The sequence below is a fragment of the Bos taurus genome, chromosome 10 (genome assembly GCF_002263795.3).
Source record: "Bos taurus isolate L1 Dominette 01449 registration number 42190680 breed Hereford chromosome 10, ARS-UCD2.0, whole genome shotgun sequence".
NCBI lineage: Eukaryota > Metazoa > Chordata > Mammalia > Artiodactyla > Bovidae > Bos > Bos taurus.
In genome coordinates, this window is record NC_037337.1 from 5,033,600 (window position 1) to 5,055,556 (window position 21,957).

General features: G+C 39.0%; 1 protein-coding gene across 2 annotated transcripts in view; it reads right to left on the reverse strand.

Annotated features, from left to right (window-relative positions):
* Positions 1-21,957, reverse strand: part of SIMC1 (SUMO interacting motifs containing 1) — an 83,664-nt gene that overhangs the window by 7,793 nt on the left and 53,914 nt on the right. For both annotated transcript variants that reach the window (XM_002690410.6, XM_059890731.1), the window contains 4 exons: positions 20,387-20,539; positions 18,295-18,423; positions 6,905-7,061; positions 6,681-6,765 (listed from right to left, as the gene is read on the reverse strand). In XM_002690410.6, coding sequence (XP_002690456.2) covers positions 6,681-6,765; positions 6,905-7,061; positions 18,295-18,423; positions 20,387-20,539 — 524 coding nt within the window. The remainder of the gene's footprint in view (positions 1-6,680; positions 6,766-6,904; positions 7,062-18,294; positions 18,424-20,386; positions 20,540-21,957) is intronic.

Genomic DNA, 21,957 nt, shown 5'->3' on the forward strand with positions numbered 1-21,957 from the left:
GCGACCCCATGGACCACAGCCTTCCAGGCTCCTCCATCCATGGGATTTTCCAGGCAAGAGTACTGGAGTGGGGTGGCATTATTTCATGCCTATTAGCAATTAGTCTTGGCAAGTTATGTATTATCATCCCTATTCTATAGAAGGAAGAAACTGAGGTCTAGAGATATAAAGATAGCTGCCCAATGCAGAGTAGGTGATTAGGTGATGGAACTGTGATTCAAACCCAGAACTTCTATATTAAATCCAGTGCTTTTAATTTTTTTTAAATGTTTCTGTAATACCTTCCTCAATTCCAGGCAAAAGAGGGTGTAAGGACCATCTTATCTTCCCAAGAGCATTACCGAGCTAAAATCAACCTCAATATGATCATGGCAGTTAGATCATGTATGTGTGTATATAGGTGTATATACACACACACACATATATATGCAATATATATATATACTAAGGACAGAATAAAGAGCAGAAATAGCAAGAACCTAAAAGAAGCAGAAGAGATTAAGAAGAGGTGGCAAGAATACACAGAAGAACTGTACAAAAAAGGTGTTAATGACCCAGATAACCATGATGGTGTGGTCACTCACTTAGAGCCAGACATTCTGCAGTATGAATTCAAGTGGGCCTTAGGAAGCATTACTATGAACAAAGCTAGTAGAGGTGATGGAATTCCAGCTGAGCTATCTCAAATCCTAAAAGATGATGCTGTTAAAGTGCTGCACACAATATGTCAACAAATTTTGAAAACTCTGCAGTGGCCACAGGACTGGAAAAGGTCAGTTTTCATCCTACCCAATCCCAAAGAAAGGCAATGTTGAAGAATGTTCAAATTATCTTACAATTGAGCTCATTTCACATGCTAGCAAGGTAATGCTCAAAGTCCTTCAAGCTAGGCTTCAACAGTATGTAAACTGAGAACTTCCAGATGTACAAGCTGGATGTGGAAAAAGGCAGAGGAACTAGAGATCAAATTGCCGACATCTGTTGGATCATAGAAAAAGCAAGGGGATTACAGAAAAAACATCTACTTCTTATTCATTGACTATGCTAAAGCCTTTGACTGTGTGAATCACAACAAACTGTGGAAAATTCTTAGAGAGATGGGAATACCAGACCACCTGACCTGTCTCCTGAGAAACCTGTATGCAGGTCAGGAAGCAACAGTTAGAACTGGACATGGAACAACAGACTGGTTCCAAATTGGGAAAGGAGTACGTCAAGGCTGTATATTCTCACCCTGCTTATTTAACTTCTATGCAGAGTACGTCATGAGAAATGCCAGGCAGGATGAAACACAAGCTGGAATCAAGACTTACGGCAGAAATATCAACAACCTCAGATATGCAGATGATATCAATATAATGGCAGAAAGTGAAGAGGAACTAAAGAGCTTCTTGATGAGGGTTTAAAGAGGAGAATGAAAGAGCTGGCTTAAAACTCAACACTCAAAAAACTAAAATCATGGCATCCAGTCCCATCATTTCATGGCAAATATGCAGCAGGACCATTCGCCCTATTCTTCATAGCAGAATACACAAATATCATCATAATAAACATTTTTACAGCAATTTGATTTCTAGGAACATCCCACAACCCATACATACCAGAATTCTACAAAATCAATTTTACCATTAAGTCCCGACTACTTACAATCTCCTTTCTATGAATCTGAGCATCCTATCCTCGATTCCGTTATGACCAATGAATACATTTACTATGAAAAAACTGCTTACCTCTGACACTAGCCCTATGCATATGACACGTATCACTACCTATTCTTCTATCAAGCATCCCCCCACAAACATAAGAAATATGTCTGACAAAAGAGTTACTTTGATAGAGTAAATAATAGAGGTTCAAACCCTCTTATTTCTAGAACCATAGGAATTGAACCTACTCCTAAGAACCCAAAACTCTTCGTGTTCCCAATTACACCAAATTCTAACAGGAAGGTCAGCTAATTAAGCTATCGGGCCCATACCCCAAAAATGTTGGTTCATACCCTTCCCGTACTAATGAACCCAATCATCTTTGTTATTATTCTATCAACTAGCATACTAGGGACCATTATCGTTATAATTAGTTCCCACTGACTACTCATCTGAATTGGGTTTGAAATAAATATACTTGCCATTATTCCCGTTATAATAAAAAACCATAACCCATGAGCCACAGAAGCATCAACTAAATACTTCTTAACCCAATCAACAGCCTCAATACTATTAATAATAGCCATCATCATCAACCTGATATTCTCAGGCCAATGAACCGTAATAAAACTATTCAACCCAGTAGCCTCAATACTCATAACAATAGCCCTCGCCATGAAACTGGGACTAGCCCCATTCCACTTTTGAGTCCCAGAAGTAACACAAGGCATTCCCCTATCCTCTGGCCTAATCTGACTGACATGACAAAAATTAGCACCCATATCTGTACTCTACCAAGTCTCCCCATCAATTAACCTAAATCTAATTCTAACCCTATCAATTCTATCAATTATAATCGGAGGCTGGGAGGACTAAATCAGACCCAACTTCAAAAAATTATAGCCTACTCATCAATCGCTCACATAGGCTGAATAACAGCAGTACTACCACACAACCCCACTATAACACTACTAAACTTAACCATCTACATTATTACAACTTCCACCATATTCACTCTATTCATAGCCAACTCCACCACCACCATCTTATCACTATCACACACAAGAAATAAAACACCCGTTATAACCATCCTAGTTCTTGTCACCCTCTTATCAATAGGAGGACTCCCTCCCCTATCAGGATTCATACCAAAATGAATAATCATCCAAGAGATAACAAAAAATGACAACGTTATTCTACCCACCCTCATAGCAATCACAGCACTATTAAACCTATATTTCTACATACAACTCACATACTCCACCACACTAACAATATTCCCCTCTACAAACAATATAAAAATAAAATGACCATTTTCCCTCACAAAAAAAATAACCCTCCTACCAACAATAGTTGTACTATCCACCATACTACTACCGCTCACACCAATACTATCAGTACTAGAGTAGGAATTTAGGTTAAATAGACCAAGAGCCTTCAAAGCCCTAAGCAAGTATAATTTACTTAATTCCTGACAAGGATTGCAAGACTATATCTTACATCAATTGAATGCAAATCAACCACTTTAATTAAGCTAAATCCTCACTAGACTGGTGGGATCTACCCCCATGAAACTTTAGTTAACAGCTAAATACCCTAGTCGACTGGCTTCAATCTTCTTCTCCAGCCGTGAGGAAAAAAAGGCGGGAGAAGCCCCGGCAGAATTGAAGCTGCTTCTTTGAATTTGCAATTCAATGTGTAAATTCACCACAGGGCCTGGTAAAAAGAGGAATCAAACCTCTGTCTTTAGATTTACAGTCTAATGCTTTACTCAGCCATTTTACCCATGTTCATCAACCGCTGATTATTCTCAACTAATCATAAAGATATCGGTACCCTATACTTACTATTTGGTGCCTGGGCCGGCATAGTAGGAACAGCCCTAAGCCTGCTAATTCGCGCTGAATTGGGTCAACCTGGAACCCTGCTCGGAGATGACCAAATCTACAATGTAGTTGTAACTGCACACGCATTTGTAATAATGTTCTTTACAGTAATGCCAATTATAATTGGAGGGTTCAGTAATTGACTCGTCCCTCTAATAATTGGCACCCCCGATATAGCATTCCCCTGGATAAATAATAAAAGCTTCTGACTCCTTCCCCTCTCCTTCCTACTACTTCAAGCATCATCCATAGTTGAGGCTGGGGCAGGAACAGGTTGAACCATGTATCCCCCTTTAGCAGGTAACCTGGCCCACGCAGGAGCCTCAGTAGACCTAACCATTTTCTCTTTACACTTGGCAGGTGTCTCCTCAATTTTAGGGGCTATTAACTTTATTACAACAATTATTAACATAAAACCCCCTGCAATGTCACAATACCAAACCCCTCTAGTCATTTGATCTGTAATAATCACCGCCGTACTACTACTCCTCTCACTTCCTGTACTAGCAGCTGGCATTACAATGCTACTAACAGATCGAAATCTAAATACAACCTTCTTTGACCCGGCAGGAGGAGGGGACCCTATCCTATACCAACACTTATTCTGATTCTTTGGACACCCCGAAGTCTATATTCTTATTCTACCTGGGTTTGGAATAATCTCTCATATTGTAACTTACTACTCAGGGAAAAAAGAACCATTCGGATATATAGGAATAGTTTGAGCTATGATATCAATCAGATTTTTAGGGTTTATCGTATGAGCTCACCACATATTCATGGTCGGAATAGAGGTCGACACACGGGCCTACATCACATCAGCCACTATGATCACTGCTATCCTAACCGGGGTGAAAGTCTTTAGTTGACTAGCAACACTTCACGGAGGTAATATCAAATGATCTCCCGCTATAATGTGAGCCCTGGGCTTCATCTTCCTCTTTACAGTAGGAGGCTTAACTGGAATTGTCCTAGCCAACTCTTCCCTTGACATTGTTCTCCACGACACATATTATGTTGTCACACACTTCTACTATGTTCTGTCAATAGGAGCTGTATTTGCTATTATAGGAGGATTTGTGCATTGATTCCCACTGTTCTCAGGCTATACTCTCAACGATACATGAGCCAAAATTCACTTTGCAATTATATTCGTGGGTGTTAATATGACTTTCTTTCCACAACACTTCTTAGGACTATCTGGCATGCCACGATGATACTCCGATTACCCAGACGCATACACAATATGAAATACTGTCTCATCAATAGGCTCATTTATCTCTCTAACAGCAGTCATGCTAATGGTTTTCATTATCTGAGAAGCATTCACATCCAAGCGAGAAGTCTTCACCGTGGATTTAACCACAACAAACCTAGAATGATTAAACGGGTGCCCCCCGCCATACCATACATTTGAAGAACCCACATATGTTAACCTAAAGTAAGAAAGGAAGGAATCGAACCCCCTACTACTGGTTTCAAGCCAACATCATAACCACTATGTCTCTCTCAATTACTGAGATGTTAGTAAAATATTATATAACTTTGTCGAAGTTAAGTTACAAGTGAAAACCCTGTACATCTCATATGGCATACTCCATACAACTAGGTTTTCAAGATGCAACATCACCAATTATAGAAGAATTACTTCACTTTCATGATCACATGCTAATAATTGTCTTTTTAATTAGTCATTAGTGTTTTATATTATTTCACTAATACTAACAACAAAATTAACCCACACCAGTACAATAGATGCACAAGAAGTGGAGACAATCTGAACTATTTTACCTGCTATTATTTTAATTGCCCTCCCATCCCTACGAATCCTATACATAGTAGATGAGATCAGCAACCCATCTCTTACAGTAAAAACCATGGGACATCAGTGACACTGAAGCTATGAATATACAGATTATGAAGACCTAAGTTTTGACTCCTATATAATTCCAACATCAGAATTAAAGCCAGGAGAATTACGACTGTGAAAAAGCAGAAACAGTGGCAGATTTTATTTTCATGGGCTCCAAAATCACTGTGGTTGGTGACTGCAGCCATGAAATCAAAGGAAGCATGCTCCTTGTAATAAAAGCTATGAGCAACCTAGACAGCCTACGAAAAAGCAGAGACATCACTTTGCCAAAAAAGGTCTGTATAGTCAAAGCTGTGGTTTTTCCAGTAGTCATGTATGGATGTGAGAGCTGGACCATAAAGAAGCTTTTTTTCAGGATCCCCTCCAGGATCATGTTTTGCATATAATATCATGTGTTTTAGTTTGATTTTAATCTGGAATAGTTCTTCAGCCTTCCTTTGTTTTTAAGACATTGGGACTTTTGAAAGTACAGGCCAGTTAGTTTGTACAAGGCCCTTCAATCTGGGTTTGTCTGATGCTTCCTTCTGATTAGATTCAGGTCATGAATTTTTGGCAAGAACATTACCTAAGTGATGAGGTGTTCTCAGGGTATCACATCAAGAGGACTGTTAGTTTTCTCCCTTGTAAACTTACTATCTTTCCTTATGTAATTTATAATCATGTTAGTTTTCCTAAGGGCCTCATTAATCCTTGGCTGATCAAATCACTCCTATTTGAAGCACCTATTCCACCATTTTCCTTTTTGATATTTGCCCCTGAGTGCTAGTTAACTAACTAACCTAACTCTCTCAGCTCCTCACTGGCTTTGCCTGTGACTGGGGCAGAGCCACATCCACAGTCTTACATGGTTTGGAAGATGTACATGTTTACCTTGCCACTGATTTTCTGTGTATTTGTACCATACTGACAGATGTTTACAACATCCAAGTCAGTGAGCACCACACCCAACAAAGATTCTGCAGTGATGGGCCTGGGAAAACTGTCAGGGCTTAGTCAGGTCATTACTGAATCTTGCTCATGTTAGGGTAACTTTCATTTACCTACACAACGCTAAGGACTGTGAGGACCACTGTCATATGTACTGTAACAAAAATACTATGTGAATTCTTCTCTTTCAGAGCAGCGATTCCAGCTATGTCCTTTCTCGTTTCTTGCAGTTGCACTAAGGAACAATGATTTACTGAAGTTAATAGAGTCCCTTATGTGACTTTAATACATAATAATGTCCATTGCCAGACTCGCACACCACCTGGTTTGTGCCCAAATGCTCCTTACCTCTTAAAACATGCTGGTAACTGGATAACAGGAACTGCAGGTGCTCGACCAGCTCATCCCATTTCTGCCACTGGGTTTTATCTGACTGCAGAGATAGTAAAAGCAGTTGGTAATAAATTCTTTCCTCAGTAAGAGGTTTATACAGTTTTTAAGTAACTTACAAAAAGCTCACGGATTTAGGAGAAGGTGGTCTAGGCCTGGAAGTGAAGTAGGGAAAAACATACCTGACACTTGAGCAGTGATGTGGAATGGTTCAGAAAATAGAGGGCCTGGGCCAGAGACAAGGGTAGGCGGGTGGGCGTCTCACAGCTGTGGAGAAATATGATTTCCAGCACTTTGCAGCGTAGGAGGTGGCTTTCCATGGTAGTAAAGAACATCTCTCTGCATGGAGAAGAGAGAGAGTGCACCATTGCAACTATTGTTTCAAGGAACATATACCACAATTCTCCCCGAATGCTCTAACCTTTGCCTAAACCAGAGAAGGCTAAGAAGGAATACAATGAAGGCCTACAAAATCACAAAGCCTGTGGACAGGGCAGAAACAGGTTCATTCATGAACTGACAACTGCCAGACCGGGGGCTGGGGGGTGGGGTGGGGGGCAGGGGGAACTCCTTGACCTTTGAAAGCGAAAGACTAGTTTAGGACACTTGAAGAATTACAGCATACTCTAACCAAGAGAATTAATCGTAAGATGAAATGTTTCTGAATGGCCATAAAGTGCCATAATTGGCACAAAGGAGGAATATTATTAAGAGGAATAAAAGAGGGTATTGCTCTCGAAAAGCTGATGGTTGAACAGGGGCGAGAAGTGTGCCACAGGAACCTGACGCGCAGGGCCAGTGTGTACACGGTGTGGTGGTGCCCCCGTGGCGCAGACGGCAGAGCACACTCGGTCGGAGCTGGGAGCAGCCTCTGGCGGGGGAGGTGGCACGGGCGGCAGTGAGCTAGGGGAGTAAGGAAGGCCCAAGGTAAGAGGCGCTCCAATGCCAGGACACACATGGCGAAAAGCCAGAGGCCAAGAGATACACACATCTGGGGCACCACAGCCTTCTTCAACTTCAAGCGTCTAGGACCGAGGAGTCCCCGAGGGACTTGGCCAGCGAGGGTGGGCTGGAGCACACTCAGAGGCTTCTGAGAGGGAGAGCTGTAAAACGAGGGCTGAGCTTCGGGAAGGTGAATCCCACTCACTGTTCTAAACGCAGTGTGGGCTTCCCTCCCAGACTCTGATGAATCTCAGATGCACAGGGTGCATCCCTGGACTGCCTAAGGGCTTTTGCCTGCAGGTTTGGTTGGTGGTTCTTGCCAGGTCTGCGCATCAGAGCAGTTTCTGAGGAGTAGGCAGGGAGCAGACAAGGAGACGGCAGCAATAGAACCTGCCCCAGATAGCAGGGTTCTTTCTTCTACAGCTGTCCCTTTGCAGTGGGGCAACATTTGGAAAAATAGGGGGCTCTTGGTGCCACTGCCGCTTATAACAATGATAAATAACAAAGTATCTATTCATTTTTATTTTCTTCTTCCCTTTCCTTTTGCTCTTCCACCAGACACGTGTTATTAGTGTAAAAGCAAAATTTTAAAAAGCAGAATAAATAATTTTAAAACCTTTGCTTACCATTCTAAAGTATAAAAGTCTAAAATATTTATGAAAATCCATTTGATCTCTTTAATGTATTTTTTAGTACCATTCTATACCTTCTCTGACAAATTTTCTTTAATACAAAGGACTCCAAATTATTACATTCATAAGATATTCTCCAAATTCTTTTAAAGTCTAATTTCTACTCTGCATTTGGTATATGACTTTTACAGACAGTTGATCTATTCAATAACTTTTAATTTCAAACTGTATTTTCTCTTCCAGTTTTGACTCCAGAGCCTGCACTTGTCCTGGTTTTATAATCCAATATGGCAAACCCAGAAATATACAAAGGACAAGAAAGTAATTTTAATGTGTTGGACATAGTAGGAAATGGAGGTACAATTATCTATAGCAATTCAAATTCAATTTTTAAAAACAAGACAGAGAGGAAGGCTAACTTCCAGATCCAGCCTTAACAAGTATATCTGGTATTGGATTGACTCTCCTTTTATCAACAATTGTAAACCTGAACAAAATATATGAAATAACTATTTTCAGGCATTGGATAAGCTACTGCAAATGACTACTGTTCTTGAGAGAAAGGGAAACAAAGGTGGTGAACCCCGTGTTTACCCTAGATTTCCTGCTGGGGGCACTTTCTAACTAAGGCCAAGGAAAGTATGGGTCCTAAACAGAAAGCAGCGGATTTGTCGGGCAGAGCAGAGACTGGAGGTCAGGGGAGCTGAGGTGGCTGGAATATCTGTAATGGTCCTCCTTGGCACATGGACAGGAAGATAGCCAAAGCCTGGGAGAGAACAGTTAGTGAGGGCTGTGAGAGGAGTGGGGATTCGGGAAAGTGCCCAGTGTTGAGAGAGATGGGGTTTCAATGAACTAGAAGAGAAATCTCATTACATGTTGGGCATTCGGATGCAACCCCAGAAGACTAAGCTACAGGACATTAGTCTCTTAAGAAAGGCTGCTTTAGATTATCCTTACAATTCCTAGAAACAAGCTTCAAAAGGAGAAAGCTAATCTGCTAAGAAATCACTATCTGCCAGATTGAAAGTCAATACTCTTTAAAGGAAGTCAGCAAATTTCAGATTCTCAACAACGGACCCTTCACAATGTTAGGCATACAATAAAAAAATTACTAGACAAGGGAAAAAACAGGAAAATGAATCCATAACCAGGATCAAAATGCCCACAGAAACAGACCAATAGATGCCATAAATGTTGGAATTAGTAGACAAGGACTTTAGAACAGCTGTTATAAATATGCTTAAGATTAACCAACCAACCAACCAACTAACCAAGATATATAAATGAATAGATGGGGACTCTCAGCAGAGAGAAATGGACACTCTAAGGATGAACCAAATGGAAGCTCTTGTTCTGAAAGATATAATATCTGAAATTAAAAAAAAAAATCCACTGGATAGGCTTACCAACAAATTAGGCACCACAAAAGAAAAGAAAAATCAAGGAGGAGGAAGTGCAACAGAGAGAGAAAAAAAGACAAGTCAAAACAAAATAAAACAAACAAAAAACAAAAGTAGAAAACACAGAGCCATAATGTTCTGTGGAACAGTGAGACACAGCCTAGCATATATATACTCGAATTCCCAGAAGATGAGAATTCAGGCCAAAAAATTTTTTTAAAATGCCCAAGATATTTCAAACTTTGATCAAACATATCAACTCACAGATTCAAGAATCTCAATAAACCCCAAGCAGGGTAAACATAATGGAAACTACAACTAGTTACCATAATCAAGGAGACGGAAAAAAAAGAGCAGCAGCCAGAGGAAAAAAGACACGTGACATAAAAGGGAGCAACAGTAAGAAATTCTAATGACTTCCCAGTAGCAAGCCAGAAGAAAGTGAACAGCTTTAAACTAAGGAAAAGCACCTATCAATCCAGAATTCATATCAAGTAAAAACACTATTCATATATGGTGAGATAACATATACCGATAAACAAAAGCTGAAAGAACGCATTACAAGTAGACTTGCAGTACAAAAAATATTAAAAGAAGAGAAGAAGAGAAGAAATTAATATTTCTCTTCTTTACGTGGAAGAGAAATAATACCAAATGGAACTTGGATAGTCAAGAAATAAAGAACACCAAAAGTGGTAACTGTGTGGATCTGACATGTGTTTTTTCCAGCAACACTAACCAATTAACTCGATTTTAATACTAAAGCATCAGATTCCGCAGGTTAAGGGCTCAGTCCTACAAGGCTGCCCTCGCACTCTCTCTCTAGATGCCGACCGAAAGTCCAGGTTGTCAACCTGTGTGCTTCTGAACCGTGTAGCTATAGATGGGGGGTTCCCAGGACACCCACTTAGCTTTGATTAATTTGCTACAGCGGCTTGCAGAACTCAAACTCTTTGCTTACTAGGTTACCGGTTTATTATAAAAGGTATAACTCAAGAACAGCCCAATGGAAGAGATGTATAAGGCGCGGGGCAAAGGTAAGGCACTTCCATGCTCTCTGGGTGCATCACTCTACAGGCAATCTCCACCTATTTACCAACCTGGAGGCTCTCTGGACCTAGTCCTTTGGGGTTTTCAAGGAAGCTGCATCAGACAGGTATGGCTGATTAAATCAGTGACCACTGGTAACTGAACTCAACCTCCAGCCCCTGTCCCTTCCCTTCAGGAGGGGATGGTATGGGAAGAGGGAGGGCAGTGGAGAGCTGGAACGGAGAGTTCCACTCTCTAATCACACGGTTCCCCTGGCAACCAGCCCCCAACTTTCAGGTCACCAAGTGGTTTTCTGAGAGATACCTCATTAACAGAACAAAAGATAACTTTGTTAATTACTCTTATCACTTAAAAAACTCCCAAAGAGCCGGGAACAGGACAAAGGTCTCTCTCAAACCCAGACACATACAAGCTTGGATGGTGAAGAATCTGCCTGCAATGTGGGAGACCCAGGTTTGATCCCTGGGTCAGGAATATCCCCTGGAGAAGGGAATGGCAACCCACTTCAGTATTCTTGCCTGGAGAATTCCATGGACAGAGGAGCCTGGCAGGCTACAAAGAGTCAGACATGACTGAGGACTAACACTTACTTCCTTTATAAATATATTTGTTATTATAGGTTACAATATCACAGATAGGCGGAACAAAGAGTGTTCCCCACCCGCATCCCTGAATTTCTTTTAAAAACAACTGTTCAAAGCAAAAACATGATTCCATCCCAGAGTAAAATGCATGACAACAATAGCACAAACAGTGGACAGGAGTGGATAAATGAAAAGACGGCTATTAAGATTTTAACATCACATGTTATGATACAGTATTAATTCAAGGTAGACTCTAATAAGAACGCATATTGTAATTCCAAGAGCAACCATTAAAAAAATAAAACATCTCTGAAAAAGCATTCGATAAAATTTAATACCAACTCACGATAAAAACAGAAAACAAGGAATAGAAGGGAAATTCTTCAACTTATTAATGAACATCTACAAAAAAAGTCCTAGAGCTAGCATCATAATTAATCATGAACTGATATTTTAATTAATCAATAATTAATTAATGAACTGAATGCTTTTCCCTAAATCATGAACAAATCAAAGATGTCTGCTCTCTCCTGGATCATAACCAAAGCAAAGATGTCTGCTTTTGCCATTGCTATTCAACATAATATTGGAAGTTCTAGTCAGTGTAGTAAGGCAATAAAAGGCATACTGATTGGAAAGAGAGAACTAAAGCTTTCCCTACTTGCAGATGACATGACGGTCTACACAGACAATCCCAAGGAATCTTTGGCATGAGAGCATTTTCCGTAAAAGAAAATCTGATAAGACAGATTACATCAAAATTTAAAACGTGCTCTGTGAAAGATCTTGTTAAAGAGGATGAAAAGACAAACTACAGAATGGGAGAAAATATTTGCAAACTACAGATCTGAAAAGGATTATATCTAGAAAATATAAAGACTCTGAAAACAGGAAAAAGCAAAAACCCTGTTAAGAACATGAGAAAAGAAATATTTTAGCAAAGATGTTATACAGATGGCAATTAAGCACACAGAAAGATACTCAACTTCATTATTGATTAAAGAAATGAAAATGAAAATCACGAGATACCATCATACACTTATCAGAATAGCTAAAAAAAATTAAAAATTGTTTTAACAACACCAAATGCTGGTTAGGATGCAGAGAAATTGGATCATTCATACTGCTGGGGAGAATGTAAAATGGTAAAGCCACTAAAAGAAACAGTTTGGCAGTTTCTTAAAAAAAACTAAGTAAGTAGCTACTATATAATGCAATGGAGAAGGCAATGGCACCCCACTCTAGTACTGTTGCCTGGAAAATCCTATGGACGGCGGAGCCTGGTAGGCTGCAGTCCATGGGGTCCCTAAGAGTTGGACACGACTGAGTGACTTCACTTTCACTTTTCCCTTTCACGCATTGGAAAAGGAAATGGCGGCCCACTCCAGTGTTCTTGCTTAGAGAATCCCAGGGACGGGGGAGCCTGGTGGGCTTCGGTCTATGGGGTCGCACAGAGTCGGACACAACTGAAGCGACTTAGCAGCAGCATATAATGCAATGGAGAAGGAAATGGCAATTCACTCCAGTATTCTTGTCCAGAGAATCCCATGGACAGAGGAGCCTGGTGGGCTATGGTACACAGGAGCGTGAAAAATCAGACACGAATGAGTAACTAACAAACAACATATAAAGCAAAAATTGCACTCCTTGACATTTATTCCAGAGAAATGAAGATTTATGTTTATTCAAAAATTCGTACATGAATGTTTATAAAAGCTTTATTCATAATAGCCCCAAATTGGAAGCAACACAGATATCCTTCAATGGGTAAAATGGTTTAAAAAAAATACCAAAGGTATACCCACACCATGGAATACTATTCAGCAATAAAAAAAGATACCACAACCTGAATGAATCCCAAGAGAACTACACTAAGTGAAAAAGTTCTTCAGTGTATAATTCCTAAAAACAAGAACATTTTCTAAGGTAACCAAGTACAATGACAAAAAAAAAAAAAAAAAAAAAAAAAACAGAAAATTAATCTTAATGCAACAGTATTATATTAACCGTAGACTTTAATCAGATTCTTTTCATTGTCCTCATGTTGCTATTAATAGCAAAAGAAAATCGCAGGTTATACACTGCATTCAGTTGCCTGTTTTTTTCAGTGTCCTTTGATCTGGAACAATTCCTCATTCTTGCTTTGTCTTTTATGACACTGACATTTTGGAAAAGTGCAGTTCAGTTTTTTGCATAGAACATTTCTCATTGGGGATTTCTCTGATATTTATCCATGATTTGATGGAGGTTATGCATTTTTCGGCAAGAGGACTGCAAAAATGTTGTGTGCATCCTATCAAGGAGCATATGATGTCCGTTTGCCCCACTGCTGGTGTTAACTCTGATTACTTGACTCCATAGTAAAGTTAGTTTTCACTTCATAATTAATATCTTGTGAGAATATACTTTCAGACTATGCAAATATTTTGGTATGCCACAAATTCCATCATTTTAGTACCCTGTCATACCTGAATTCATTCTTATTATGATGCATGCCAAATGGTATTTTCCCCCCAGATTATCATTTCTTCTTATATTTATTAGCTGGCTTTCTACTATAAGGAAGAGAGTCCTTTCTCTTCCTTCCTATCAGTATTAGAATCATGGGTTATTATTCTACACAACAGTTTGTAGTCTTTTACTGTCAATATTTATTTTGATACTCAAATTATCTCAGATTTAGCCAGTGGAAGATCTTTAAGCTTCTTTTGTCATGTTCTGAACATTCCTTGAATATTTCCTCATTTCCTCATTATAAAGATGTTCTAGGCTCATTTTATACTTTATCTCAGGTCTGGAATTGGGCATGTCTTAACAAACTCTGGTTCCTTTTAGTGTAAACTAGAATTTAGAAACAAAGATCTGAGTACTAGGTCTGCTCATTGCTACTAGAGTGTAGTTGTTCCTAAGCTCTCTTAGTGGGTAGAGGTAGGAAAGAAATGTATGAATGCACACACACACATAATATATATATATATATAAATGCTGACACATCTACATTTATTCCTATATCTATCTATTTATTAGGAACCACAAGTTTATATTGATGCCTCCAAATCCAATCCAGCACCACAGGGTTCCTTCTATCCTTTCTCCTTTTCATATGTGTAACTCCCTTCTCTGACTGAGAAACTTGGCTTTCATTATCCACAATACATTTAAGTGTTTAATCCTAGAATACACATAAGATAGTTTTTGAATTGTTAATACTTTCTGTGAAAGAGAAATTTACTAACTAGAGTTTCATATTTATTTACACTTCATTTTTTGTCTTTAGCCTCAGGGTATTTAGTCCAAATACTGCGTTTTAACTTACTTGGATGGGCTGGGGAAGACGAATAGTTATCGTAAAAGGGTAGTACTAGGGATCTTTGTGGAGAAGGCAATGCAACCCACTCCAGTACTCTTGCCTGGAAAATCCCATGGACAGAGGAGCCTGGTGGGCTGCAGTCCATGGGGTCGCGAAGAGTCGGACACGACTGAGCAACTTCACTTTCACTTTTCACTTTCATGCATTGGAGAAGGAAATGGCAACCCACTCCAGTGTTCTTGCCTGGAGAATCCTAGGGATGGCAGAGCCTGGTGGGCTGCCGTCTGGGGGTCGCACGGAGTTGGACACGACTGAAGCGACTTAGCAGCAGCAGCAGGGATCTTTGTGGTGATGGAACAGTTCTGCATATGTTGATTGTCTTGGTGATTATATGAAGCTACACATGTGATAAAACTGCTTAGAACTACATATGATGAGTGCAATCTGGGTGAAATATGAATATGTTCTGTAGATTATACCAATGTCAATTTTTTGTGTGTGATATTGTTACAGTTATGCAAGATGTAACCACTAGGGGATAGTAAGTGAAGGGTATAGAGGACCGCTCTTACTAGTTTTTGCAACTTCCTGTGAATCTTTATTTAAAAATATAAAGTAAAGAAAAAAAAGTTGCTTGGGCTTGTCCTCCCCCCAACCCTCACCCCTCAGCCCCATTTAAATGAATAATAATTCATTTAAAACACAGGTTAATTTCTGTTTGTATTGTTTGTTAGGCTCTCCTCCAACTTCCTTACTGATTTATTTTTCTTTTTTGAGTATATAAAACAATAACATGGTTCTAAAAGTCTAAAAGTTATAACTATACAAAGAAGTATATTCAGGAAGTACTATACTATCAATACCACTATTAAGGTCATTATCACTCCAGCCCAGCACCCTAGCTCCTTTCCAGCCCATCTACCCTTGTATGTAAACAATTTGATTGGTCTGCATTTATCTTAACTTTGCTTCTTCTTCTTTTTTTTTTTTACAATTATAATCATGTATATTAAAAATGTTCTCCTTCTTATATGTGTATTTATTATGCATACTCTATGTATTTCACTTTGGTTTACTTAACAATATATTTTGGAAAACAGTTCATAAAAATTATGCTCCTATTTTTAATATTTACTTTTTTATAGCTACATCTTCATTGTGTAGATGTACCACAGACATTCAACCACTGTCGTATGTATGGGAATTTGGGTTGTTTTTAGTATTTTGCAATTACAAACATGCTGTTGTGAATATCCTTTTGCATATGTATTTTCATACTGTTAAACATGTATCTTTAGGATAAATTCCTACACATGATTTTTCTGGGTCAAGAGGTAATGTACATTTAGTTTTGTTAGATACTGTAAAATTCCATCACACACACCCCCGCCCCCCACCAGCCGTAATGCTTGTACCACTTTTCATTACCACCAGCAATGTATGGGCACCTACCTGCTTTCTCAAACCTTCACTAACAGAGTGTTTTATAGTACTTTAAAATTTTTACTATTTGTATAGGTTAGAAATAGTATCTCAGTGTAGTTTTAATTTACATTTATTTTTTATATGCATTTCTTTAAATATAAGTGAAGTTGGACATTATACAAAAATAAAATTACCATCTCTAGTAAACACAGATGAAAAAGCCCATAACAAAATATTAGCAAATTGAATCTGTCAATAGAAAAGAATATTATATCACAATCAAGTAGGGTTTTTTATTCCAGGAATGCAAGGTTGGTTATAATACGAAGAAATCAATCAATGTAATTCATCATATCAATGGAATGAGGGAGGAAAAACTATGATTATTTCAAAAGGTGAACAAAATACATTTTATAAATTCAAATACCTATTCTTCACAAAACACTGAATATCTTAGACAAAGAAGGAGGCCTCCTCAATCTGACAATGGCTACCTATGAAACACCCACAGCTAATATTATACTTAATGGTCAAAGACTGAATATTTTTCCTCTAAGATCAGGAATAAGGCAAGGATGTCTGTTCTTATCACTTCTCCAACATTCTATTAGAGGTATCAGCCCTTGCAATAGGGTAAGACAAAGAAGGAAAAGGCATACAGATTGGAAAGGAAGAGATTAAACTTTTTATTTGCAGACAATATATATTGTGTATATAGAAAATTCTAAGGAAATCACAGAAAATTCCTACTAGAATAACTGAATTCAGCAAGGCTGCACGATTTCTACCACTATCAATGAGCCACTGGAAAATAATAGGTCATATAAGTTATACTTTTGTCAGAACTTTGGAATGATACCTGTGTAAATTAGTTTATATCATTTAACTGCATGTAAACTATACATAAACTTTAAAAGATTAAAAGGTAAGGCCATATAAAGTATCTTCTAGTATAATTTGGGGTGGTTGCAAATTTTCCCTTCCTGAAAAGTTTTAAATTAGGACCAGGTTTCATTTAAACTATTTTTGTCTATGTTTAGTTTAAATTTGTTTACAGTTACCCACTCCTTAGATTTCCCATCTCTCACTAGAATCTGGGCATAAATAAATAAACAGTATGGGCGCTGGATCCAAATGAAATACTAACGAAGCGATACAGCAAGCGTGATTTTATGAATGCTTCCTTCTGGCTGACCATTGTAACGTACTGCCTTCTTTGAACTGACCTTGCAATTAGGAAGTCCTAGGTTTAAATCTGGATTCTAAATCTGATTAGCAATGTAAACTTTGGCTAGTTATTTAACTATTTAGAGTATTTTTTTTCATTTGTTAAATGGGAACAACATTATAAAGCTTTATACAAACATGAGATAATTAATGTAACAATGACTGGCACATTGTACAGATCCAACAAATGTTTGTCTTAATCTTAGCAGGATAGTTTAACTAAATCTTTATTACAATTCTATTTGGAATGACATTTTCTTCTAACAGAGGAACCAGAAATGTACAAGAGTAGTCTTGGTTACCAACTGGGAGCTTAGGGGATGGGGTGGGAAGCAGACAAGGAGCTGACAGAGATTCCCTCAAGGGTCACCACCCTACAGAGGCTCTCCCATAGTTATTTCCTGTCCCAGCAACTGTTCATGAAATTACAGTCATGGTAGCTTATTTTCCTTCCTTTGGATTCTAAAATTACTGGTTCAAAGGAGGAATCATTGGTCCTAGCCAAGAACTCTTATTTCTTTGTCTCTTCCTAATGGAATGCTTCACTAATTAATGTTTAGAGAAAGTGAATTCCTTACTCTTGATATCTGGGCTCATTCTACAGGTACAACTGTATTCACTCTTGGATCACCTCTTCTTCCCCTCATATGAACAGGCCTATTTCACCCAACAAGACTTTAGTAAACGTTTATACCAGGCTCTCTGGCTGAGGGTCAGAGAAGACGGTAGTGCTTAACAGCTGAAAACTTGAGGGATGAGTAAAGTTATTAGACAAATGGATAAAGTGGGAAATTTGGGCTGCATTTAAGGTAACCTGCCTCTTCCTAAGAAATTATGCCTTAGTTGCAAATAATAACAGTTGGTTGAGAAACTATTTCTTTCAAAGGTTAAAGAGACAAGAACTATTTCTCTACCTTTTTTCCTCCTAATTTAACTACTGTTTGGAATTTTCTTTTGAAATTATGTTCCCAGATCAAAAAATAAAACAAAGCTAAGACTCACCTCTGACTCCTCTCAGGAATGTCCAGCACAAACCCAAACATCATTTCAGCAATTTTATTGGAGCTGCATGTGGGGGTCCTGTCCACCTCTACAGCGATAGACAGCATCCTCTGGAGCTGGCATATAATCCTGAGTCCAGAACACAGAACATAAATGAGCGGGAGGGTCCCTGCTGGCTGGGATGAGGTGCCCGCCAGTGTACTAAAGGCTCTTGTAAAGCACACACTAGGTCAGGGAGAACTACTCAAGCATCAGCATGCTTTTATTAGCAATTTCACCTACCTGAATCCCTTTTGCCAGATCATACTATCAACCTCTCAGAACCTGGGGTTGCGCTGCAAAAGCAAGCTGCTTTTAAATTTGAAAATAGAAACATACAATCTTTTTAAAAATAGAGTTCTTGTTGCTTATCTAATTATTTAAAAAAAAAAATTTGGCCATGCCACAAGGCAAGTGGGATCTTAGTTTCCTAACCAGGGATCAAACCTCTAGAACCTTCCTCAATCTGCCCCTGCAATGGAAGCATGGTGTCCCAACCACTAGACTGCCAAGGAAGTCCCTAGGAACATATAATCTTAAGGATCTAGAGAACTTTAAGGATATCTAACCTAAAAATTCTATATTCTACAGATGAAGAAACAGCTCCAGAATGACTAACAATTATCTGAATTTCTTTGATAGGAGAAAATACAAATTTACTACGTAGTTTTCTCCTGTTACTGGTTCCTTTACAACAATCTTTACCTAAGTTCAGTGTCAGAATTTCAACTGGTGAAACGTGACCCGCTCTCCCATCAGACCTAACTGTGGGAGAGACCCAGGCTGAAGGAAGGAATCTGAGCAGCCCCTCAGAAGGTGAGCCTCACCTGAAGCTGGCCTTTTCTAATGTGTGCCGTTATTTGTGAGGCAAAGAGGGGCTCTGTTTGCAGAAAATCTGCAGCCGGGGACACAATAGGTAGACCAGAGTCAGATGAGATTCTGGCTCTGCAATGACAAGCTATTCAATTTTTGACAAATTACTAAACTGCTCTGAGTCAAAACTCTCTCATCTCAAAAAAGGGGACATAACACCACCTATTTCATAAAGTTGTGCTGAGTAACAGATCTGGCATATAGGCACTAGTTAATGGTAAACAGCAGTGCCTATTGTTGTTAAGATGATGATAAATTGATTTTCAAGGACTCTAATTTTATTCTTCTAATATCTACTTATAATTACTATTATTATATTAGCTTTCTCTTAAGAAACAGTGTCTGCCTCTCTCTTGGTCTATATCCTGGGGTTCTTACATAATCTTATTTTCCTACTTTAGGACCTTCCCCACTCTGCCCAAGCAAACGCTTCATCGTTCCAAAACATACTCCCTTTAGATACACGATTGTCTCCTAGATTAGTTAAAATCCATAGTACTTATTTAAGAATCCGATCAGTGCAACTAAATTATAGCACTGTGAATTTAGGCACAAATGCTGTATTTGAAATATCAAGTTTAACTGGCTTTTTAAAAAACATAACTGACATAGAATAGCAGGTTACTTGTACAAGGGCAGCTCCAGCCCATGAAATCCTGGCATTTCCCCAAAAATGCCACGACCACTTTTAATTCCATAGAAGAAATGCCAGAATTTCTTTCCAGTGCAGGCTGAGGGAATGGGACCTGATCTGGTCTGAGCCACTGCTGTTACAACCTGTTGGAGCCTGCAGGTTGAACTGCTGTTCTTCTTCCAGGACTGGAGGAAAGAGACCCAGGCCCTTGAGGATTAGAGACTGCTAGAATGCCCACTGCCCATGATCCTGTATTGTCCCTGGGAATCTAGGAAGGGGAGGGCACGGTTGTTCAGCTTTTGCTCCACTTCAGCTGGTGAATTCATTTAGTGAAGTCCTGTTCATCTAGGGGGAAAGTATCTGCTTTTGTTTTACCTCTGGAATTAGGAACTTAGCCTTTAGTCAAAATAAGGTAGTTTTTAGTAAGAATCAGCCTATGTTATAAGAGCTGTTAATTTTGGGGAAACTGCTTGTAGAGAGTGGTGCTAGTCTCCAACACAGTAAACCCCAGAGCTCTAGGAAAGATAACTTCTGTCCGCTCCTTACAGCTGATTGGCGTTCTTTGTCAGGTTAGGTTGGGAAGAAGGGTGGCTACTGCTGGTCTTCAAGATTCCTTTTCCTGGAGAGGTTTGATTCTCATTTGGGGGCTGGATTAATCTGTCTTCAGTTACTGCTCTGATCAACCACTTGATGACATCCCTGCAATGGAGAAAAAGATAAGAAAGAAAAAGTTTAAATTTCTGTCTTACTGTTAGGGTGCTCAGAACTGCAACTTTAACATGGTCTCCTAGACACCTAGATTTCCCTAAAGGCAACAGAGAGGAGCCCTTAGGCTATTTTCAATATTTTACAAGTCTAATGGAAACCCTGCATTTAATTGCAGGAAGGTTACAAAAGATAAGTAAAATGTCAACATTTTTCTTTAAGTTAGAATTATTGAAAGGTACCTCCAAGGTTAAAGAGTACTATCTGTGGCTTCCTGACCAGGAACACGCCTTGACAAAGCAGAAAGTTGGATTAGACAATCTTGTTGGCTTTCTATTATTAGGCTAATAAACAAAGTGTCAGACTTTATTTTTTTGGGCTCCAAAATCACTGCAGATGGTGACTGCCGCCATGAAATTAAAAAGTGCTTACTCCTTGGAAGGAAAGTTATGACCAACCTAGATACCATATTCAAAAGCAGAGACATTACTTTGCCAACAAAGGTCTGCTAGTCAAGGCTATGGTTTTTCCAGTGGTCATGTATGGATGTGAGAGTTGGACTGTGAAGAAAGCTGAGTGCCGAAGAATTGATGCTTTTAAACTGTGGTGTTGGAGAAGACTCTTGAGAGTCCCTTGGACTACAAGGAGATCCAACCAGTCCATTCTAAAGGAGATCAGTCCTGGGTGTTCTTTGGAAGGAATGATGCTAAAGCTGAAACTCCAGTATTTTGGCCACCTCATGCGAAGAGTTGACTCATTGGAAAAGACTCTGATGCTGGGAGGGATTGGAGGCAGGAGGAAAAGGGGATGACAGAGGATGAGATGGCTGGATGGCATCACCGACTCAATGGACGTGAGTTTGAGTGAACTCCGGGAGTTGGTGATGGACATGGAGGCCTGGCGTGCTGTGATTCATGGGGTCGCAAAGAGTCAGACACGACTGAGGGAATGAACTGAACTGAACCAAAGTTTAGAGTATGTTCAGTGCAGTCATACTTTATACAGGGTGTAGGCGCTCAGCATTTGTGAGATAAAAGCTTCTCATATAGGCCACATCTAATTTTGTTGCCTTCTAAAATCTCACTAATAGTAAATAATGTTTTAAAAATCCACAAAGAAGGGAAAAAAAGGAAGGCAGATAATAATGGTAAAAATCTGGAAGCTGGAAGGAAAATGAGTATTTCATAAAACAGAATATTATATAGTAGTGGAAATGAATAAGCTACAGTGGATAGGTAACAATATGGACAAATTTTAGTATACTATAATATTAAGTGAAATAAAAGTACCAATTGATTACATACAGCATGATACTCTTATAAACAGCTAAAAGGAACTAGAATAAAAATATATACTTCATAGGAACACATATAGATGCAATAAACTACATTAAAAAAAAATAATGAACAGTT